Below are 25,422 nucleotides of genomic sequence, written 5' to 3' on the forward strand. Positions count from 1 at the left end.
ATGTCAATCCCCTGTATAACATACAAAGACAAGTTAAGACATATGTTCCCCGTCTGTCTTTATATATCTTTTCACGATTGTAAACCAACAAAGAGCAGGTTTTCCACATCCTTCGTATGAAATAAACATATTGCATAATTTTACTGGTATTACTTTAACTGTTTTTGAGTTCAGAGAAACAAATTTTCTACACACTTTTCTGTGTTTGACAACTAAAAATATCCATGTTTCTGTTATTCTTTGTTCTTGAAAACAATTCAATGATGATGAAAATGGTGATAAGGATGCAGGATGCATGTAATGAGAAAAGAAATGGCTAACTGGAATGATGATAAAATTATGAAGAAAAAAATTCTATGATTGATTGTAATTTCAATAAACTTGATGAACGTGAAGCATATTTTCTGACCCTACAGTATTGAATCAATTTTAAGCAATGCAACTCTCTTTCAAAATAATGAATAAACCTAATAATAAATGTGCAATGACAAAACGATAAAAGCAACGATGTGAAAATGTGTGACATTCACTTCAGAAATGTGACTTTAGCTTTAGTAAAACCCAACTCACGATTTTACATTTGTACAAAACTTTTAATTTTAATTTAATTTATGAAACTAATGCTTTAGTCACATGTCTGTTGGAATTGGTTCTCATGACACTGACACAAATATCTGTAATGAAAATGTATGATGCAACCATGAAGTCTTAAAATCAGGCAGAACTTTTCTTTCTTGTATTATTAAAATCAATTGACACATTACTCTATTTCATTTTTCATTTTATTAGCAAATGTTCTGCATGATTTTTTTTAGTTCAAATGACACAGGGTCAATCTGTCTAAATCCAAACAGTTATTGAAACATAACACCATTGAGGAAAAAGGAAAAAAAAAATTAAACAACGGAGTCATCCATGATCCAAAGATCTAGGTCAATGCAAGACGATGTTTTTAAATCCACGGACAATACCTACCGTCCTCGTTGGTCCACACTCGGATAGGGGGTGAGCTGGGACCGTCTCCTACACTGGTGAAGGCCAGAACCCAGATCTTGTACTCGGTAAAGATCTCGAGTTTGCCCAACACTATCTCCTGATTCTCAGCCCCGACGGAGGAGCTGGTGGCGTCCTGATCGGTCTGACTGGGGTCATATTTCACATAAAATATCTTATAGCCTCGGATCTCCCCATTTTGTTGATCTTTGGGGGGAGGTTTCCACGTGACTTTGATACTCCTGGAGTCTTTGTAGGGCATTCCGCTAACAGCTTGAGGGGCGGCACTTGGCACTAGAGTGAAGTGGTGAGGGTTGGGGGGAAAAGAAAATGAGAATAAATAACACATATATAACAGAAAATAAATTGACATGCAAACACATGCAATGAATGAAATAAAAATAAAATTCAGAATAAAGTGCTGATTTTTCTATTTTTTGCATCATGGCACCATTTATTAGCATCCATTATATGCTGACATGCATGGTGATAATTGAGAGTTTATGCATTTGATGCAGCTTGTATGCTATTTTACTTTTTTCCATTGCCATCAAAATCAGGCATGCTCTCTATCAGTATTTATTGAGATTTGAGCCATGAGTCAAGCTTTTCAGTAAAACTACATAAAGCAATCAATAAATCAACTTTTAAGGTATTTGCATAATGGTATTAATGGATATAATTGTTCGTCTAAGCTTCAATTTTCAGCAGTGTGAAACTGAAAGGCAAAAATCACTTCAAATACCTATATAACTATTCTGAAATTAGAAATTCTACATTTTGAAAAATATCCTATGTATGGATGCTAATATGGACCCATAATACAAGAAAGTACTTTTTCGAAATAAAAAATTATCTGAATTTTCAGCTTAACAATCAAAATTATGACAAAATGGATACTTTATGATGGAAATGTGTTGATGGCTGAATTTTCACAACATTAAGATAAAAATATAGAAAGTATACACAAATAAAAGAAATGATGATATGTCAAAACATTTAAAGCCAAAAACTTAGATATTTGATGGAAAAAAATATAACAAAATGAAGGAAAAATATTTTGACCCAATTAGAACTTTCCAATAAAATTAATTTCCCAACCCCATGATTAATGCATGCATTACTTGAATACTGTATGATTGCATGAGTTTTATTCCATTTTAAAAATGTCAATTCAAAATCTATTTTTATTACATAACCTGACCTTTCATGTATTGTATAGTAATTTATAAACATTGGAAACTCTATTTCTATAGTTTTTTTTATATAGAAAAAATGACCTTGACCTAAAATTAAAATCCAAACTACTGTTTATAACCAAATACCCAATCCTCTAACAGAACTATCCCGTACACTTACCCAACATTTCATGGGCTATCCAGAAAATCATTAAAACAGTCATGAATTGCAATTTCAGTGATTGATGAAGAAACAATGTTCACAACAACATATAAAAACACACAAATATAAAGAAATTTTACTACTGGATCTCATTCAGTGAGTGACTAGGGGGGAATACCACAAGTGAACAATATATATAAAATACAAAAAAAAAAGAGAAAAAGTTTTTTCAACTGTAAACACTAAGGTTTTTTTCTTTCCCAAGTTCTGTGATATTGTACACAGATTTGACGATGAAATTCAGTAAGGTCGTGTATGAATACGAGTTATTTATAAACATACCGAATGGCAGTGTCTTGGCCTGGATTATCCGCGTGGCGGCACCTTCACCTTTATTGGAGATTGCGGAGACTTTGATGGTATACACAGTGTCGGGGGTCAGTTCCTCAAGTTGACACTTGGTCTCTGTGCCCTGGACTACCAAATGGCTCTCCTGCTTCAGGTAGGTATCATTGTAGTACACAAAGTATTTAGTAACCACGTTCCTGGTCTGACTCGGTGGGTCCCAGGATACATCTATTGTGTTAGGTCCTGTTACTTCCGCAAAAATGTTACGGGGCTGTGACGGGACTGAAAAGTAGAGTGGAAATATCAAACATGTGGCCTCATCTTTTTAAATTAATCAGCAATAAAATTTTTTTAAAAAATTTTCTTCTGCCTAAAATGAAACAAACATTACTTTACTACTAGCTGCATAAGAAATTGCCATCGCTAATCAAGTTGCAGCAAAGCTTTGGGAAGAGTATCGCTATTGCTGTCAAATTTGCAATTGCTTTGCAGCATTTTGGCTTTTTGAAATTTTATGCTTCGACCATTGAAAGTTGCATTGCAGCAATTTCTACATCTATAGTTTGGTTATGTGGCAGTGCTATCTAGTATTATATAAATTTCACAATGTACAATTTTCTAGCTAGCAGTTCTTTAAAAATCTGATCCGCTCACCATATTTTTTTTTTTCTCATGGAAACAAAAGATTTTTTAAAAACTCTTATCAATATTTAGGAATAACGCGAAATCATGCATGTGGATAAATTAATCCATTTATGTGCAATATCTTATCACTGTTCATGCAATAACTGCAAGTATGAAAGTTCTATCTACTGGTAACAATAAATATTCTATATTATTTCTAGATTTTTTCTTATAATTGTTTTTCTCTTGTTCTCAGCAATCAATTTTTCATTTTTTTTTTTTTTCTATTCTACTTCACACTCATTTTTTTTATCCATTGGTCTTATGTCATGGCAACCATTTATTCATTGAAAATAGTAGAATACAAGAGTAAGTTGAGAAAAAACTTAACATTAAGCAATATTTTTTAAAAAGAAAACTTATTGGTCATGAATTTGCAGACTGACTAAATTAAGTGGGGTGAAATAGCCATTAACAAATTGCACAATTTCTGTGAATCAAAAAATATGTATACACATTGGAAAGTATATGTGATTAAATGAAGCATGTTCATTTTTGCACACAATTTAATGTTTTTATTTGTTCTTCCAATCAATTTGAACTTTAGTATATCTCAAATAGTGATCTCAACTTAAATGGATTTCCTAACCTCTTTTTCTACATATGATTAACCTGTTTTTTCTAGTCACATTTAGTTTCTCAAGATTACAAAATTTGAATGTAAATAGAATTCTCTGGATTTAAAAAAAAATTGAAATTGAAAAAAAGTGATTCAACTCCAAATAATACAGCATATTTGCCAAGTTGGGTTCCTAGGCTTTAGTAATAAAACATCACATATTGAATGTAAATTAATTTCCTCTGAGTGTAGTGCTACATTCTTTCTCATTTGACCTTTGCTTCTGGTAATAATGATCTATTCATCATGCCAGTATCTCATGTTCAAATCCTCTCAGCATATGTTCTAATACTGTTTCCATTAGTGGATCATGTTTTGATCATCGGGAAAATATCCCGAAGAATCAAATTTACTGCTGTTTGCAATGCTCAGATACACATACAATGTGAATTAACCTAAAAAAAAGCATTAATGTCCTATTCAATAGATAACATGCGAGAGCTTCCATGACAGTGTTTCAAGGTTTTAGATAGATCGATATCAGATACTCAACCAGAAAAAATTGTTTTGAAAAATGTGCAGATTTCATTCCCATGTGTGATCATACATCGCATTCACTTCATACAATAGTATTTGTCTTACAAATTCTCTTTTACAGTTATGTAAATACTAAATCCAAGTCTAGAATAAAAAGAAAATCTCATTTTCTCCCAAATTCTACAGGCATACAAAGATATACACCATTCATCCAGAATAATGGTGATTTTTTTCATGCATAATATTTATTAAAAACTTACGCGAGCCACCTGGAAAAAATACGGAAAATTCAAAATTAATCTTGTCCTTACGAGTTCTTTGAACATTCTGGTCTGGATTGCCACAATATTTGCTTGATAATACATGGGGAAATGTAGATACAGGTGAAACAACGATGTGAAAATGAACATATACTGCATTTAATCACAAAAATAATATATATATCTCCTAATATCAAATGTGCAATTCTTCCGGAAAATACACAAATCAACATTCAGATGATTCCATTGCATAATGCTCTTCCATTCTTGTCCTTATATAGTTAATTAGATCTGATTATCCAGATAAAAATTCTATATTTGATGACTGTGATCCAGGGAATTTCGTGACAAGGCTTTAAAGATTTAATACCCTGTCACATTAATTCAAGCCAGAATAAGCATTAGCAATGATCATTGATTGTATGGAATGTGTTAGGGGGGTAAATTGTGACCAAAAAAAACTTAAACATAGAAAAATAATGATCGCTTTGCTTACCCTGGAAGTTGCCTGTTGCACGGTAGGTAGGGGGGAAAAGAAATAAACGCTTGTTAAATATCTATGCATCAAATTCATTATAGCAGACAGCATAACTTTTAGAATTTGTTATAAATCATTTGTCGCATGCATGCGCATATTGCATAAGATAACAATTATCATAACATAGTAATAAATATGATTACATTTCCATCTTTCTAAAATATTAAATTTATCTTCGTACTTAAAATCAATACATTTTTTCAAAAAATCATGAAAACACTCAATGATACAGAAAAAATGTGAAGTAAAAAAAAAGGCGCTACACATTTTTCGCGCAGCAAAAAATGGATACTAGATAGCAACTACAACATGCTTAATAGCTAGACAGTGCGCTGTTATAATCATACGCAAATTGTACAACACCGCGCGAGCACATTATATATGGCAGACAAAGTCATTAGTAGAGAAACCACAAATATAACAAATATAGATATAAAATGGACAGAGTTAAAGGTTTTTTCACACTTTCTTACGTAAATCTATTTCCCAGATTTTGTTTTTTTGTGATAACACTTTACAGGAGTACACAATAAATGATAAACAATACATGCAGTTATATATATGTTAAACGACAGCAGAGAAATGCCGACTGATGAAAAAAAAAGGAATAACAAGTATGTGTCTGACTGAATCAACTTACTTGGAAAAATGTTTTTACCATTTTGTTTTACTGTTATTAGGCTGTCTGCAATGGAGGCATAAACTTAGACAAATCGGGATTTTTCCTTTACATGACTTCAGAGAGCAAGAAGGGTAACAAAGATTTTCTTCCAAATGAGAATAAGGGTATCCCCTACCCCCTCCCATTCTTCTTATGTCACCAATTTCTGTGTTCATGAATTTACCCCCCCCCCCCCCTACCTTAAAGCATACCTAGCGCAAATGAATGCAACCCAACCTACCTTCCTAAAGAAAACTAGAAAATGTGTAAATACATTATCTTCCCTTTCTATCCCTCCTTGGACCTCAATTTCTGTATAACCTGGTCAACCAATCAAAATTAAATTTCAAAGCCCTGAACTGATTGGATTTAAGGAAAAAACCCTGAGGTTCTTATCTCTTCTGACAAGAGGAATAGCCAAAATAAACATTTCTAGTTGGAGAAAAAAAAGTTGGAAAGAAGAAAGGATGCTTCTACATGTTGGTCAGTTCCTATGCCAAGCCATTTTAATTAGCTAATCTCTACAGAATGTTAATCAGATGCATGTCACAAAAAGGATGCGTCACCAACTGTATCACAACAGCCAAATCGTGTTCTCTAATCCGCACAACGGTTAGAAAAAACTCGTACAAAATGAATATCTGGCTGTTGCAATATTTTGGTATTTAAATACGGCATGCATTTTAGTGCTAAGTCACATGGATTCAGTCTACAGGGTTTTCACTCGCATAACTGCAAGACCTAACTTCATGCAAATTAGTCGTAGTACAGGCTACCAGCAAGTAAACATAACAAGATGTTTTACAGTTGCAATTGTACTTTTCTCAAAGATATCCATACCTTTTGTATGATTTACTTTTTCAGAAATAATAATAAATTTTGATCATGTTCCAGAGCCCATACATCATAAGTTAGTTCAACAAATATTGATTATTTGTTTAACCTCTCTATAGTGTACTTACTGCATGATAAACGCATGCTATCACCATGGTAATTGTGTTTTGATACCATGCACAGAAATATTTTTTTTATCAACATGCCATAGCATTTGTTTAGGTACAGCTCCATCTGTGATGGAACAAAGACATTGCGTGCTTTCTTGTAAAAGTACTGCACTTAAAAAATTCAACCAATGGATAAGCCACAACAGAGTCACATGACCACTTACTTCCTTCATTGGTGATGACAGTGATAAGCTGTGACACTGGACCCTCCCCTTTACTGGAGTAAGCTAGGACACAAATTGTGTAGGTGTCATTGGGCTTCAGGCCCGTTATTATCGTCTCATTGGTGTTTGATTGAAGTTCTTTGTTGTTCCAGAGAATTATGGGTAAATCAGCTTGCAGAGTGTAGAACACTCGGTATCCCTACAAAAAAAACAAGTCATGATCAAGCATATTTCTACACAGAAAACTGTTAGATTGTAAAAAGTATAATAATTGTTGAAAATGTATTTTTTCTTTTCTTCCTTTCTTTTTAAAAATTTTAATTTATTTATCCATTTTTTTTTTTTTTGCTGACAACAACCTGTATGACCCCATTAGGTTTCTCTGGAGGTAGCCAGGACACACTGACAGTGTTGGAGTTGAGGGCCTTGGCTGTAACGTATCTGGGAGGAGTTCCAGGGGCTGCAAGATAAAAAATCGAAATTCATAAAACAAGGTAAACTTCACTTAAAGAAGCACAGAATTCTTATTCTAGGACAAACGTAATTGCCCAACTTTGCATCTTATAATTTAATTAATCAATAAAATGTCTCTGCAATGTAAATTGTTTTTGCTTCAGTGAAAAATAATTCTTGGAAGCAAGATCTGTTTAATTGACCATATTTCAATTAGAAATGTGTTCATGCTTCCAAGGACAGAAGTAATACATAACTTAAGTACACATATCTGAAATCATGCAAAACTGTCAGTGAAAGTACAAGTATTTCAAAATATACATAAGTGATATATTAAAGTTAGAAGTATGTAAAAACTTGACTTTCAAGTACTTTTCATTTCAACTTTATGTCAACAACTTGAATACTTATGAGGACAGCTTTAGAAACTGGGTGACCTAGGAATATATTTTCACCAAAGGCCAGTTTCTGTGTGCACAGTAGAGAAAAGATGTGGTAAAAAGATTAAATCCAATCTGACTCCCAGTAAAGCTAATCAAACTCTCCCCATGATGTGCCACTGCCTGTATCCTGCCAGAAGCAAGCTAACCCAGGTGAAACAGTATACTCAAACTGACAGGATGTAGAATATCTCACATGATAACATCTTTTTTTTAAAAACCAAAAACCTCATACACAGCTTTTAAATACAGGCTGGCCAATAATGTATCAAATTCTAATGAATTCAAAACAGGCTTATTTACAGGGAATGATAATGTGAATTTGCTGCAGACAGAACAACTTCATTACAACACCATATGTATCTCCTTAGTAATGATCAATTAGGCATCTGGATGCTGGACATTCATTCAGTGTTGGAAATTTCAGAACATATGTACTGCATCTTAATTCTTATGGATTCATAATTTAAAACTCTAAAATTCTAGGACTACACTTTTATACTATGACTAACAAAATAACTAGTATATCAATATTGCCATCGTATAGGTTTACCCAAGTGATATTAAATTTAATCTATCTAGACTACTCAATAATTCAGAAAGCTGCCAATATTCTAAAATACTAAAATAGATATACAAACTTATTTTAATCATAATGTTGAAAAATACGTTATACACAGCAAGACACTACACAGCTGGAGGTGAGCACAATTTCAAACAAGACCTACATTCCCTCTGCTTGGCAACTGATAAAACCGTCTTAAATACCGGTACATGTAAAATCTTTGGGGGTACAAATATCTAGGATTGGAACATGAATTTATTTAAAATGTTTACATCTTATTATTATTTTTTTTTGTTTTATCACGAGTGTTGTTTGAAAATTCATGTTATTCTAAACTTTTCTTAAGAGATGCTTATGAAATTATCACACCCAAAAAATGGTCCCCAATTGTTTGTTTGAGTAGTCATACACAGTAAAAAAAGTTTTTAAGAGTAGTTTATGAAGTAGCTGAAGTGACGTTTTCACTGGTTTGACATTTAATAAAGGTCTGATGAAGTGTGTTCCTGTGAATGCTTCTCTTCATCTGTCAAAGTCTGAAGTTTTCCCTCCTTCTGCCATGGGGGCACTCCTAATACTGTGCAAGTCTATTATTAGAGGGTGACCGGAGTTTTTGAATTCTTTGAGTGATCTATATGCCCTTGACCTCCTACAAGGCACTCCCACTGTGTGATTTTAGTAAGGTGACCCAATTCTTGGGTTCTTTGAGTGATGTACATGTCCCTGATTTCCTACTATGAGTCTAGTAAGGGTGACCCAGTTTTTTGAATTCTTTGAGTGATGGACTTGTCCCTTAGGCCACCACTCCCACTGAGGGTCTGGGAAGTGTGACCAAGTTCTGTAAATGATGTCCTTGACCTTATTACCTACTGCCATGATCTTTTAGCACTTGGTCCTGTACTCTAACTGAAGATTTGGAACAGAGACATGCTGCTCCAGCAGAACTTAACCAGCCTTTTGATTTTAGATTTTACTACAGACACTCACAAGTGTCAGATCAGCAAGAGCTCTGTAATTTTTTTGACAGAGAGTAAAAAGGTATTACATTCTTTTGCTACCATTAATCTTAATTCAAAAACATAATAAACAGCTTGATAACTAGTACCTTCTTTATTTCTCTCTTTTATCTTGTCAGGTAAAGCACAAAGAGAATAGGAGATGCCAAATATTTTCATCGGCATAATTCTGAAAAACTTCTGAAACTGTAGAATCTGTATCTAGAACCCTGCTAATTTCTGTAAGACTTTGTTTTCTAAACTTTCCTCTAAACGCATCAGTACAGTAACCTGAAACTGGTAATCAGAATCTACCGTGGCAAAGTTACCCAAGATGTTGAAACATTTTCAGTGCATTTCTGCACGAAGGCACTGAGGGGATTTGGCCTGATAAATTCTACTCCTCAATGATCAGATAAGATTTTTTTTCTCCTCTCCATCTGAAGATTTGCTGGAAGCATGGATGATGAATCATGTTATAAGAGTTTAGTTTACATAGAATAACCTACCACCAATCCTAACAGGAGAAAAAAAGATTGACAAGTACAGATGTTGGGGAAAGAGAAAGAAAAATGGACTTCATTAAATAGAAATTAAATTTTACCCCTAACTTGTACATGTTGTACAGGTGTATGTATGGAGTATATACTAGTAATACATCACAAGACATATAAATGAAGAAATGAAATATCAGAATTATAAAATCTAACATACAAAGACAGAAACATTCCTGATAATTGACATTAGTGTACTCGTGACTCACAAAGGAATCAGCTTTTAAATCATTTCAGGTCATAAACCTTACAAACAAAAACAGATATTTCATCTTCATTTTTTAAGACCACTGACAATTCCATTTCTGGTAGCAAATTGTTATATTGATTACAAAATCTGTCTACAAAAATCACTTAAAGCTTGTACCTGGGTGATACAATCAATGTGAAAGCCATTACACCGTGATACGTAATTAACTTCAGAAAAAAATATATGTTTGATAGAAATGTTAATATCCTGCCTCACCATGCTTGTATAAGGCTTTTATTTCATTTCTTTGATCACTGTCAAAGACAACAAAGTAGCCATTAATTATATTTAATCAATATGACATCACTCACCATTACCTAACCGACACAGAACTTTGATACATTCTATAGGCAAAATGTCAAGATTATATGACAAGTTTTCAATATCACGAAATCTGATCATTAAATATGTAAAAATATTTTACATAATCAATTAATAAATCAAAGGTGTAAGTCAATAAGTTTCAAATTTCTATCAAGCCATATCATCCATTTTTAGCAGCAGCTAGATTGAAAAATTCCATTAGAGTGAAAAATTCAATGTAATTCTGAGAGAAAGTTATCTCAGATGCCCCTAATAGTGTTTATAGTAGTCTGATTATGCAATGTCAAATCACACCCCTTAACCCTCAGCATGGGAGGGGGGCAAGATGCATTTTAACCTCTTATAACACAGGAGGGGGTTAAGCCTGGTGTGTGGTAGATAAGCTCTTCAGTCTGCCCTATCTCTAGTACAGGATGGGTGATAGGTGATAATCAGTATTCGCAGATTGATGGACACTAATTACCATATGGCATGTCGGTAAATAACAAACTCTTACAATCCTAGCCATGCTCTAACCTCTATAACAACATGCATACACAGAGTGCACTGGGCCAAGTTCATTGCAGGCTACTTTATCTTAACAATTGTATACTTGTTTTGGATCAAATTTCAAGTGTTTGGCTAACTTTTTTATCCCAATAAATAATTAACAACAAAATATTTAAACATCATTCCTTAAATATTCTAAACGAAATAGGTTCTTCACCAGTATAAATGACTCAAAATCATTAGAAAGAAAAGATTTTTTGATATCTGCCAAAGGAAATGAATCATGCCATTTTCCAAAATTATATTCTGGTACTAATTCTGAAACCAACCTAGCTCTCCAGTTCGGACTTCAATGGTATCGCTGGCCTGACCACGGCCATAATTATTAACACCTACAACACGAAATTGATAAACCGTGTATGGCTGAAGACGTCTAACAGTGAAATCTGACTTTTTAAGAGGACGAGTTTCGATCCACTGAAAACTATCATCGTCCTTGGGTTTGTACTGGATCACCGCTTCGTTACTCCCAGCATTCCATGTCAGCCTCACAGACTGCGGAGTCACTTCCCAGTGAGTTAATCCCGTAGGTTTCTCCGGGACACTCTGAGTATTAATTCCACTCAGTAAGGCCAATATAAAAACACAACTCGCAATAAAACCCCTGTAGTATAAGCTCCGAGAAATTAGTTCCATATTGTTTGATAAGTTTTCATCAGGTTTCAAAAAATTCCAATCTCTCTCAGAACAAGAGAATAATGATCACATTATGTTGCTGCAGTAGGCCTGTAAATTAATTCCCTGACACTAAAGCTGTTTACAGAATTATTGATGAATATTATCCTTGATTCTCCTTTCTAATTAAATTGCATGTCACAGAGAAAACAATCCTTTGTATTGTTTTGCTTTCATTTTGACTTCATCACTTGCAACACAGGGAACCTCAGGCTCATCACTTCTGAGAGGTCATGTGACTCTCTACACTCACCTGATTGGTTAATCATTATCTGTGTGGAAAAAGGGGGGAACTTCTCATCATCCTGGTAATCTGGTTGTCATAGCAACTCACCATGTAACACTCTATGTCATGGTGTGTCAGTTGAGAAATACAGTGCATTGAATGTAGTCCAACATCTTTTGATATGTGCTAAACTTGAAAATGGCTTTTTATCAGAATTATCTGACAGATAGAGGGATAAAAAAAGCATTCAATAACATACATCTATGTGATAAGACAGAGATTAGAGAAAATATGAAGCGAATAAAATTTGGTGCTCTCCATCAACTGTTTTTCAAAGCTAGTTCCACCAGGAATACAGATAGGAATCTATCTCTTGCCTTCATACTTATCAAATGTTTTTCTAAGAAGCTAGTGCTCTTAAATTTTTGGTTTTGTAATTCAAAATTTGTGAAAGAAAAAAAAATTCTATCATTTAAGAAATGATTAAATAAAATAAACAACTTTGTTGGCATTAAAAAAATTCTATATACACATCAAAATATCTACACAATATTTTGTGCTCTAGAGTGTCTACTTGAGACTATAATAAGTAGAGTGAAAAAAAAAAGTTGCCCTAAGAAATTAATATATTTCCATGGTAATTATTACACTAGAGTCCATTCAATCTAATCAAAAAAACTATCTACCAAAGATGCCTAAGTTGATACAGTGGTCCAGAGATAATGATTAAAGGCTAGAGGGGCCCCAAGATAATCAACAGAGTAGGTTGATCAATTTTTTAATGACTTTCAATACCACCTCCCAAGAAAAGTATCAACAAACAGCACATGTAAACGATGCATGTTGTTTCGGCCTTTCTTCAGTTCGGCCCGAAGTTTTTTCGGCCTCAAGTTTTTTCGGACTCTAGCAATTTCGGCATTAAATACCTAGTCGTTTCGGCCTCAGTTGAAGAAAGCGACAAAAATGATATAGAAATGATGTGAAATAAATCTTTATTGAAATTATTATACTGTTGCTGTGTCTTTAAAATTGAATTTGATAAAGAAATCCTATTGATTGTTCAAAGCGGTAGAAACTTCAATGCATTACGGTGTATGTGTTAACGTTATATATAACTTAATTATTTTACTTTTGCTGCTAGGCATGATTAAATAAACCAGAATAAATAATAATTAAAAAGAAAATGAAAAATTTATTTGACAATCAACGTTTCGGCATCTCATATTTGTTTGCAAAAAAATTAATAAATAAAAAATACCTTATATATACCGGTAAACAGGTTAAATCTGGTCTGTATTCACTGTTACCGGTATCCATAAATAAGTAGTTCTTTTTGTGACAATTTTAGCAACAAATTACTTATTTGTTTTAAAATTGTTTTATACGGTGAAGTGTCAGATTCATGAGGGTAAAGACAAATTCCAGCAAACTCACATTGCGGTGACAGTATGTCACTTTCCCCAATAAACAATATATAATGCAAGGTGTCAGAAAATGAGGGGCCTCATATGAAGGATTCCACAAGATTTCAATGTATCACTTGTTCCTAAACATCACCAGAAGAAAACCAGCAATGACAGTTTTGTTTTGAACATATTTTATTGATAATCAAAAGGATAAGAAACAAGTTCTAACAACTTACTAGTTTTTTCAATAATAAATGTCACGCAAAATAATAGCAAAAACGTATACAAAATATTCAATAATATATCTAGCTAATTCACATGTGTCATTTATGAATTTATGAACAGCGGCAAAAATGTCAATGTTTAATTCGAATGAAAGGTTTTCGTTGCCCCAGAGCAGTAGGTGTACATCTGTGATGTCTAAATCTCTTCTCTTGCATCTGTATTCAATAAATTCCATTTTTTAACAGTATCAGGAACAATTTTCGTAGCAATATTGAAGTGAGTTCTGTATTAGCCATAGAAAATGATCTAGATAGACTATCTATTAATATTGAAAGTATTTGCAGGGATGATGTTACCAAAATAGCGAAAAACATTTGTGAAGTTTTTGTTAATTCAGCAAAAGAAACGTTTGGTATGAAAAAAAATATAGAAAACCCCTCAATGGATAATAAAAAGTGTAACAAACCCTGGTTTAACCAGGAATGTAAAACAGCAAGGAGAAAATTCCATTTAGCAAAGCGAATTTACAATAGAAATAAAACAATTGAAAACAAAGGCGACCTTAAATCAACTAGCAAACAATACAAGAAAACAATGGATAACTGCTTGAAGGGTTACAGAAATAAATTAACTCAAAAACTTGCCCATTTACGTTCAACAAACCCGAAAGATTATTGGAGAATTTTAAATGCATCAAGTCAAGATAAAAAATGCGCTGTTGAAATCCAAGATATGTTTCTATTTTTAAAAGAAATGAATGAAGGCAATACTAATGATGCTAACGATGACGAAAATTACGACTTTAGATTAGATGATACAAATGATAACTCAGACCATGTAGACAGTATTATCAATTGTGAAATTGTCGAAGAAGAAATAATAGCGGCTATTCAGAAACTTAAGAATGGTAAAGCCGCAGGGTATGATAACATTCTAAATGAACATATTTCTACAACATTGTCAACGTTTTTACCATTGTATAAGAAATTTTTTGATATAATTTTTGATAGTGGTTTCGTTCCAGATGAATGGTTAATTGGTATTGTTAGACCGATATATAAGAATAAGGGCGACCCAACCCAGCCTGAAAATTATCGTCCTATATCTCTGCTAAGCTGCCTAGGCAAACTTTTTACCCGCATATTGGCGAATAGACTAGAAATGTATGCAAACGAGGTTAACCTTCTAAATAATAATCAAGCAGGTTTTAGGAAAAATTACTCAACATTAGACCATATTTTAACTTTGCAATTTCTATCTGATATCCTTATGAAAAGAAAAAAGAAACTTTTTTGTGCATTTATTGATTTTAAACAGGCATTTGATACTGTATGGAGAAACGGTTTGTGGAATAAGCTATTCAGAAATGGTATTAACGGTAAATGTTTCAATTATATAAGGAATATGTACATGGGAATTAAGTCTTTAGTGAAACAAAATGGAATGTCCTCGGGATTTTTTGAATGTAATGTCGGGGTAAGACAAGGCGAAAATCTGTCACCTTTTTTATTTTCTTTGTACATAAACGATCTTGAAGAATTTTTGGTAGAAAAGGACATAGTCGGATTACAAACTATTAGTAAAGAAATTGAAGATGAATTATTACTACATTTAAAACTTTTGATTTTATTTTATGCTGATGACACTGTTATTTTGGCAGAATCTGCTGATGATTTAAAAAAGGCATTGAATGAATTCTATACTTATTGTACTCAATGGAAACTTAATGTGAACGTTGATAAGACAAAAGTCATGGTTTTCTCCAAAGGGGCAATGTTAAAGAGGAAATTTTATTACAATACCCAAAATATTGAAAATGTAAAAGAATTTAAATATCTAGGAATTGTATTATCAAGAACAGGTTCATACTGTAAAGCGAAGAAACATCTTTGTGAGCAAGCACAGAAAGCAATGTACGGGGTGATAAGAAAAATTAGACAATTTAATTTACCGATCGAATGTCAGCTTGACTTGTTTGATAAAGTAGTCACACCCATCTTACTCTACGGATGTGAGATATGGGGCTATGAAAATATGGAAATAATTGAACGTGTTCATTTAAAATTCTTAAAAACTATATTTAATTTGAAAAGTTCTACACCAAATTACATGATTTACGGAGAAACTGGAAGATTCCCTTTGTACATCAATGTTTTTACGAGAATGATTACTTACTGGTCAAAGATGTTTACATGTGCAGAAGATAAAATTGTCAATATTGTGTACAAGTATATGTATAACCAATTAAGTAACGATGGTATTAAATGTCAATGGATTGAATGTATTCAAAAAATTCTAAATAATTGTGGACTTTCATTTATATGGAATGAGCAAGGTGTTGTCAATGCTAAATGGCTAAGTGCTATTGTAAATCAGAATTTAAAAGACCAGTTCATTCAAAAATGGTCAAATGACATAAATAGTTCTTCCAAAGGCCAGATTTACAGAATTTTTAAAACCAATTTCGGATTTGAAAGCTACATTAAAAATTTACGCCCAAAACAAAGAAAGCTATTGATGAAAATGCGTACTTCAAATCATCATCTACCTGTCGAAACAGGGAGGTGGTGTGGCACCCCATTAAATGATAGAGTATGTTTAGTTTGTAACAATGGAAAGATAGGCGATGAATACCACTACATTTTAGAGTGTACAGCTTTTTCAGAGATAAGAAAAAAATTTTTACACAAAAGTTACTGCACCAGACCAAATGTTGTCAAGTTTTATGAACTCATGGCCAATTCAAATATACAATCTTTACAAAAACTATGTACATTTATTTCAAAAATATTTGAGACTGTCTGTCCTTCTTAGCTGTCCTCCTGGTATTTTCTTTTTGCATATACTTTATTATTACATGTACTATATGTACATCCTCTCTACATGCAGTTGTAAAATATTTATTTACGTATATATATTTATATTAATTATTTATATGTGTGTATATTTATACTAATGTACCTCTGACGACATTATAGACATTGTATATACTTTATGTTCCTCATGTACCATGCTGTATGGTTTGAGCGAATAAACTGATTCTGATTCTGATTCTGTTAAATATTTCTAACTTGTCTCTTGGGATCAGTTAAATCTTTATTTCGTGTATAGTATCTTGATGTCACAGGCACCTGACGTTACTTATTTTTCTTTTGATAAAAAATAAATAAACACATAGCACAGGCACCTGACGTTACTTATTTTTCTTTTAATGAAAAAAATATACATACCTAAATAGTTTATTATTAGGTATGTGTATATTTTTTTTATTAAAAGAAAAATAAATAACGTCAGGTGCCTGTGCTTGATGTGTGTTCTCGTTTCTTTGGGACTATATCTCGTATATATTCTGGTACATCACAATTATTATAATTAATATTAATTTTGAATATTGTAATCATTTTTGCCTGGTATAACGACGGTTTTTCAATGGTACCCACCTCCAAAAATGCATTCTTTTTTTTTGGGGGGGGGGGGTAGGAGGGAAGTTGTTTTGTATTCAATAAAAAAAAATATATAAACACATACCCATTATCATGTGGATTTATTTTATTAGTTTTTTTCCTTTTGTGTGTTATCTTATTTTTATGATAAATTTTCTGCGAGTACAAAAATTGTCACAGATATTTAAAAAAAAAAATATTGCTCCGCAATGATATTTCCGTTAAAATCATGATTGATTATTTTTTTTTAATTGAACTTAAAAAATTGATTAAAATCAAATGTTACGCAAATAGACAACAGAATAAGATATTACGATTGTATGCCATAGAGGTAAATTATAATTACAAAATTTTCGATTAATCACACATTAATATGTAATATTTTCATTACCCCTGCATCGTTTAGATGCCAGATGGGATTTTTTTTAACTGATTGCAATTTTCTAACTTAATTGTAATGAATATAGTCATTAGAGGTCATTTATTGCATGGGTTGCACCCCATGATCATTTAATTTTACAACCTAATTATATGACCTCGTGAAGATTCATGCAGAGCCTGCTGCTATGAATTTATTGCATTGAGATATATTATATATTTTTCTCAGTTTCACATTAATGTGTTGAAAGTGATAAAATGTAGTATAGATTAATGCCACCAGAAAGGCAGACTTTTGAACATCAATTAACTTTACAATTCATATATCTATATTATTATTATTATTATTATAATTTTTTTTTTTTTTTTTTTTTTTTTTTTTTTTTTTTTTTTTTTTTTTTAGAAATTCGGTATCTGCATTATTTATAACCTGTAAGTACTTCTCAATTATTGGAAAAATATTTCTCCAAAATAGATATTAAAGAAATCAGAATTAAAGAGCTTACGAATTCAAATATATAAAATCTAAACTAATTCTATTCATTTATTTAAAAAAAAAATCGGAACTTCAGAACTTCGTATAACTGAAATTGGTCGTCCTAGATTGAAATCTTACTGTCTAATGGATAACAAAGAAAGAGGTGTCTATTAAAAAAAAAACTTTAAAGATAAACTCATGTTTATAACAGATACTGGTATTTGATTCAGTCTCTTTGTTTTTTATTTAAGTAAAAGAAAATAAAATTTACATATGAAAATTATTGATAGCTAATATTGAATTTAAAAAAAAAAATCAGAGGAATATGATGAAATATACAAACTGCATAATACATTCAAATATTTTCATGGCATCTGATATACATGTATTCAGATAGGAAAAATACACGTTAGAGAATGTATTACTAAGTGACCAACTAAGTGAGGCCGAAACGACTAGGACCGAAACAACTTCAGGCCGAAACTACTAGGCACCGAAAATGCTTAGGGCCGAACTTGAAACAGGCCGAAACGACTAGAAATCCATGTAAATCTCATCACCTCCCCACTGCGCTACAGCTGTTTAATTAACCAGTGAAAATTGGACAGAGATAAAAACATCACATAAAATACTAGTACACAGACGAAAAAAAAAATAGTGTGTAAGAGTGTAAATATGTGTACGGGTAGGAGAAAACATCACATAATAACTCCCTTACAATTTAACAGCATGTTAGAAGGCAGTTCTGCAATCTTATGCATGTTCTCAATGAAAATACTGTAAAATCTTTAGCTGGGTTTTATAAACCACTTTTTAACAGGAAATTCCAATTAATGCAATAATCTTGAGGCAGATGTTGAATGCTAATTACCTACAGTTCATATCTTCGCTGTAGAACAGCAGTGTAAAAAGAAATGCAAACATGCTTCAAGAAATTTGATAAAAAGTATCAGACTTAATCGCATGCGAAGAATTGCATATCATGAACATTTTCTAAGAGATGTAATTAAGAAGTTGAATCTTGGAAGACAATTGTGTTCACTAAATTATGCTATACAGTAGATCTTCAGCAATTCATTAAAATTTTCAATAATCTTGGTAATGATAAGACAGTGCCAAAGAGCATACAAGATATTTTTCCTTTTATCAAGCTAGTGTAAATCAAGATATGGACAGACAGAATTTCAAAATTTTTAACCACAAAGTAAAAATAATCATGTGAATATATCAGCTGAAATATATTGCACAGAAATGTAAGAAGAAATTGATTATGTATAAAAACTGATATAGATTATATTATACACTGTAAGATGATTTTAATGACTTTTATATGTATGAATATGATTAACATCAGATCCATGCTGTTTTTGTAAGGAAACTATGTGAAATAGCATACCAGAACCACTACTCTTGGCTGCAGAAAAAGGAGATGGTAAAATAAAAAAAAAAATCAAGTGAATTTGGCTTACACAATCATATCAGAAAGTGAATACTTGAAATTATTGGAATTTTTTTTTAAGAAAAGAAAAATCTCTAAAATTGACATTGATCCGTTTGATGTTTTGTAATTTTTAATCTGCATTTCTTTTGTCTCATTTATCTATTGCTACACTACAATAAAATTTTAAAAAGGAAAAACTTCTGAATTTTGCTTGGATCGAATCTCTATTACAGTACTGATTACATGCATATTATGCATCAATGTGAATTATTAAAAAAATCAATTTGAGTGTAAAATTCATTTCATCATTTCCTTAAACTGAAATGAATCATACTATGTTCTAAAGGTGATTAAAACTGAATTCTTAATTATAATGAAATACATTCCAAATCAACATATTATTCAGGTACAGTATGAGTTAGTAAACTTTTGTTAGTACTTTCGGAGTGTAATTTCAAAAAACAGACCACATGTCACCGTACAGACATTTTACCTTTAACGATGACCTCCCCGACATGTTCGATGTTTCCTAAGTCAGATGACGCCACACACGTGTAGTTCTTACTCTCTGTGACGTTTTTAAGTTGGAGGACATTCTTTCCTATGACAGGCTTTCCGAGTTCCGTGGCACCATCCCGCCACATAACGTGTGGCATGGGGGACCCGACCGCCACGCAGGTCAGATTGACGCTGCCATTGGGGTCCACCTCCACTCTCTTTGGTGGGAGGGTAAAATGAGGGGGGACTCTACGTACTGAAAAAAAAATCAATTTATTATAGCTATGCTTTATGTCAAGTAAAACATAACATTTAAGTGTGGGCTTTTTGTAGTTTTTTGTTATAAATTCTTAAATGTAATACTGAAAAATGACAAAGAGACTGCCATTAAAATGTATAGGCTTCAAGTAGTAATAGAAATACTTCAATAGAGCAAAACTCTCTGAACATTCAGTATCTGCCACTGAATCAATCTTCAACAGTAGCAATCTTCTAAAAATTCTAAGATAAATGTTACTTAAGCTTTAAGATAAGACTACTTGGCATCAAATAATATATGGAGGTGTGTTTTTTAAACCGAAACCCCAAAAAGATATCATAATTTGATGATGGTAGATTCAACATAAAATATATTAAATTCAAATCAGCATGATCTATTACCATGTTGAAGTAGAGCTGGCAATATGCTGGAATAAGACAGGGGTGTGTTCTAAGATTACCTGATATTACCAGAGTCTTTGAATACACCTAGCATATGTTACATCACAAATAACCCCTGATATCTAGCACACTGTCTGTAGGATGCTCTGTTTATCTTAAGATCTGGTAGCATGTTAAGTGTTAACCCACTTATACTTTTCAAGTATGGGGAAGTGGACAAAAGAACAACCCATCAATTTTTATCTGAATGTGTATATAGGGTAATGTAGGAGAGAGAGGGAAAATTGGTTCTTAAATGCCCAGTAGCAAGAGAAAAAGAAATGAAAACTTTTTAGTAAGGAGTAACATTTTTATGATAAACAATATTCAAAAAACATAATTTTACTTCTTCAATATATGGTTTTGTTTCTCTAACAGAGTTCTTATTGTTTATTCTTTTTGTATTCAAGAGGAAGAGTTCTGTAGAACTACTTATGTCAAAACTGACATGATGGGTGTGATCATGAAACATTGTTGTCTACCTTTTATCTGATAAAGTCCGATTGTATCTAACCCCTAGGTTTAACAATCTTGTAGTCATAAGGAAAAAATGAAGAAAAAAAATATGAAAAGTCTGATCGTGATAGCAGACAGATGTTCCTTAACAATATTCTTATCTAGTCATCCTTCATTAAGTGTCATGCCAGACAAACAGAAATATTGGAGAATTGGTTCAATGTACATATTGCAAAGCTCTGTCCAATCTAAGGGAGGAAACTCCATAATTATCTCTGTAGCAAAATATTGGTCTACTGCCATTGGAATCTTATTCAACTTTAGCCCATAAACATTATTCGTTGTTTAACAATTCAGCCTAATTGACGGGATCAAGATTTTCATTCAGACTTTTCTCTCCCCCTCAAAGAAATAATCATTTGTTACGCAATTCAGAATTTTTGATTTCAAGAGCCAACTCTTGTGTAGTTGTAAAAATTGAGTTGTAAATTGGCATTCATTTTTTTTTTCTCTAAGGATTTCTCTTTTTACCTCAGCTGCCACTATAATGATACACACCTCTGATGTACAACATTGCAGCGTAAGAATAAGCTACTCCATAATCATTGGTAGCTACACATTCATACTTTCCATAATCTGATTCTAGGGCCTTGGCGATACGTAAAGAACCTGAAAAACAAATGGTTGTTCAATTAATAGAAAACAAACAGATTTCCAAATGTTAATGTTTCAAACAAGCTATGTAATACAATTCTTGACTGATACATATATTTTATTTCCTAAGGAAAGGGAATTTACTGTCATAAAAGAAAGGGGTGGGAGTAAAGTGCTAATTCTCCAAGGGCTTGATCTGAGTATCAGATATTATTAAAAAGGTGCATTTATTACATTTTCAACTGTGAAATACTGTAAATTATCCACTGAATAAAAGTGATATCCTGTCACAGTGTGAAAGGATATCAAAATGATATCCTGTCACGGTATGAAAGAATATCAGAAGTGCGGGAAAATTCTCGATCTTCCTTCCCTTCTACAAAAGTGTTGTAAAAATACTTTTAACCTGTTATAAGTTAGAAAACGAGTTTATAAATCATTCTGTCATAAAATAAAACTGTGAAAGTTCCCCAAATATGTTGCTGAAATTCATGTTTACAATGTTTTTCACTTAGCTATGACGTCTTAATCGTTCAACTATGACGTCATGTACTTAAGACTGCATAACAAAAAACACGTAGGCAACCGGAAAATCAAAGAAAATGTAATAAACAGAAAATTCAATGTTTTGTAGTTGAATATGGAATTTATTTCACTCATGAGACAGGATTTTTTTATATTTTCACTCGTGCTTCACACTCGTGAAAATATCAAAAAATCCTGTCCCACTCGTGAAATAAATTCCATATTCAACTACAAAACATTGAATATCCTCTATGTATTCTTAAACATATGAAATTTACTGTATTTAATAATGTAACTATCTAAGTGGTTTCATTTGCCTCTTTAAAAACAATATCTGTCCTTTACAATTTTTAACTTGAGCTATTTTTCTGATTTCTAAAAGTTAAAAAGGTTTCATGTTACTGAATGACCCACAAATAGATTTTAAAACATATATTTTTAGACAATGAAAAACAATAAAGATGGTGCCTATCCTTAAAGGTTACTGACTCAGTTTGATTCTACTGAAGTTAACAACCCACAGAATCATTATGAGTCAAACCCCTCAAGACATACAATATTTAACAGGTACATGCTATGCTTTGATATATTTACATTGAAAACAATTATCTTCTGGGGAAATTTTTTCTTTATTATTAATGAAAAGATCTACAGAATTTTTGTACCCTAAAACCAGAATATGTGTTTTAGGGGAGATTCCCTAAGATTGAAAATACTATGCCGGGTCACTTAAAACCAATAAAGGGTGCAAAAATTGTAAAATGTGACCTTATCAACAGATAATTTGACTCATCAACAGTTCATCCGTGGTTTAGATTTTTTCTGTCTGGTAAAATATATTCTAAGAATTTTCCCCAGAAGTTATAAAAGGTAGTTTATAGCAAAACAAAAATCCTTATTTAAAATCTTGTATTTCATTTTTCTGACACCTAAAAATTGTTCCTGATTAAAATTTTGTACTGATTTATTATTGTATTGATGTTACAGAGTACAATGTATCATTTTTCTGACACACAAGTACCTGTTTCTGTGATTGTGAGCCGTTTGTTGTCACCCAGGTCTACAGGGACACCATTTTTGAACCACTCGATATCAAACTTGTGTCCATTAGCATCCGCTTGACACTGCATAATGGCAGGTTTCTCTTTCTCAACAGATTTTAGCTCTGGATTTACAATGATTTTGGGATACCCTGCTGGAAATTCTGAAAAAAACATGAGGGATTTTAAAAATAGGTTATCTTTGGCTTTCTTATTTAATGATAAATAGTGAAATAACTCCTTCTCTAAATAAGCTAACCCATATTCTGGTGTTAACATTTTAGTACGTGCAAAATTCCACATTCAACTGAAAAAAAGGTGTCAGAATCCCTCCATCTATGACATTTGTTTGACAACTGAATGTTTAGTATCTCTAAAAAAAGATCATTAGTGAATAGAAATCTATATATTGAGGTATATATACCATTAAATTCATTTTTAGAACAAACTTAGATGAATAGTTTTGCACTCATCAATGATAAAACTCATGATTAGTTTAAAAATCTTGCTGAAAAATGTTTTCTTAACGTGATAACAAAATGCCAACTTGTAGGAAGAAAATATATACATGGAAGTAAGATTTTTGATAGGGATGGTCCAGAAGAAAGACAGAGAGCAGGGAATTATGGGTAGATTGGGTAGATGGGAGGATTATGGGAAGGAAAATATAGGCATCTCTACTTGTCAAACAACAGTGGAAAACTGCAGAAAGTATACAAAGTTTGTCTTTTACGGTGCAATTATATAAAAGACCACATCTATTCAAAATTTGAAAATATTTGAAAAAAGCTGAAATAGCTGACAATTGCTCACCTGAGAGTTTCTAACTTATGAAATTGCTGAAATATAAACCAACCAATTGCATAAACTACATGTAGTTGCAACAAATTTTATTTAGGAAAAATTACAGGAATTATTTCTCTTTAAATATCACCTATTTAAAACTCCACAACAAAATTTGGAATTTATTAATTATGATTTTAATGAAAAAAAATATTTTTATAATGCCTTAACTGTCTTGTGTAATGGGCACCTTTAATCTTTGTAGCTCATATACAACCCTACATTCTCAGGTGAGCAAAATAATCTACAGTACCTTAAATAAAGTTCTTGTGTTGAATTTGAGTTATCTCTCTTGGCTCACGACAGTTGTGAGCCAACTTTTACGTTACAACACTTATTCAAGATGCAAATGAAAAACAGATAAAGAAAATCGTTGTTTTTCTCCATCTTGGGGTTGAGAATTTGGATCCATTAGAATAAAAAGCAAAAAGACATCAATAGCTACCTTTATAAGTTTTTTTCCATTTAAGTATTTCACCTGAAATTTATAGCAATCTTTTTTCTAAGGATGAAAAAGCATTAGTTTCAAAAGCATTATAAAATTCATTAGGCAAATTAAATTATAACAAATCAATAGAAGTTTTATCCATATTCTCTAAATTATTTTCAAAAATCACATTTAGATCTATATCCAGGACAGCCATATCATAAACTGTAAAATGATATGTAAAGCATGTCATGTATACTTTTTTTTTTTTCCAGAAAGGCACTTGAAAGCATAATTTGTTAAGCCCAAACTTTCAAGCTTACTAAGATTATTTATAAATAAAAAAATCTCGCAAAATGTGCTTCTTTTGTGAGAAATCTCATTAGACAAGGTCATTTTACTTTATATAATAAAAAGTAGCTGCAATTTTTATGACAATTATACAATTTAACTAAGATTAGAACTGATGACTAACTCCTCTCATAACATTTTGTTCTATTCTTCCTCTAAAGAAGTCATGACTAGAGCTTTGATTTCCATGGTAACTGAGACAAAATCAATACATGGCGTATAGTGCAGCATAGGCAAGTTTGACAATGCAGAGAACAATTCTAATGACCAGTTCCTTTGTCTGCCCAGTGACAGACGGAAAACTGGGTTTCCTACTGGGACGGGGTAGGGCGTCATTTTGATAGATTTCATTCAGACCTCTAACACTGGCCAATAATATCTAAGAGTACATTCATAGAAAAGTTATTGCTTTACAGCCATATTAAACATATATTAAAGTGC

At 32.2% G+C, this 25,422-nt stretch overlaps 1 protein-coding gene across 8 annotated transcripts in view; it reads right to left on the reverse strand.

Moving 5' to 3' along the window:
* Window positions 1–25,422, reverse strand: part of LOC134256263 (receptor-type tyrosine-protein phosphatase F-like) — an 83,185-nt gene that overhangs the window by 20,980 nt on the left and 36,783 nt on the right. For 3 of the 8 annotated variants that reach the window (XM_062738915.1, XM_062738916.1, XM_062738917.1), the window contains 8 exons: window positions 23,342–23,524; window positions 21,700–21,810; window positions 19,982–20,242; window positions 19,444–19,461; window positions 7,449–7,549; window positions 7,090–7,288; window positions 2,677–2,964; window positions 976–1,287 (listed from right to left, as the gene is read on the reverse strand). In XM_062738915.1, coding sequence (XP_062594899.1) covers window positions 976–1,287; window positions 2,677–2,964; window positions 7,090–7,288; window positions 7,449–7,549; window positions 19,444–19,461; window positions 19,982–20,242; window positions 21,700–21,810; window positions 23,342–23,524 — 1,473 coding nt within the window. Of the gene's footprint in view, window positions 1–975; window positions 1,288–2,676; window positions 2,965–7,089; window positions 7,289–7,448; window positions 7,550–11,485; window positions 12,126–19,443; window positions 19,462–19,981; window positions 20,243–21,699; window positions 21,811–23,341; window positions 23,525–25,422 lie in introns of those variants that run through there. The other 5 variants (XM_062738918.1, XM_062738919.1, XM_062738920.1 and 2 more) reach the window with 5 other exon arrangements.

The sequence above is a fragment of the Saccostrea cucullata genome, unplaced genomic scaffold, assembly GCF_032062105.1.
Source record: "Saccostrea cucullata isolate Sc308-1 unplaced genomic scaffold, CSIRO_AGI_Scuc_v1 ctg929, whole genome shotgun sequence".
Classification (NCBI taxonomy): domain Eukaryota; kingdom Metazoa; phylum Mollusca; class Bivalvia; order Ostreida; family Ostreidae; genus Saccostrea; species Saccostrea cuccullata.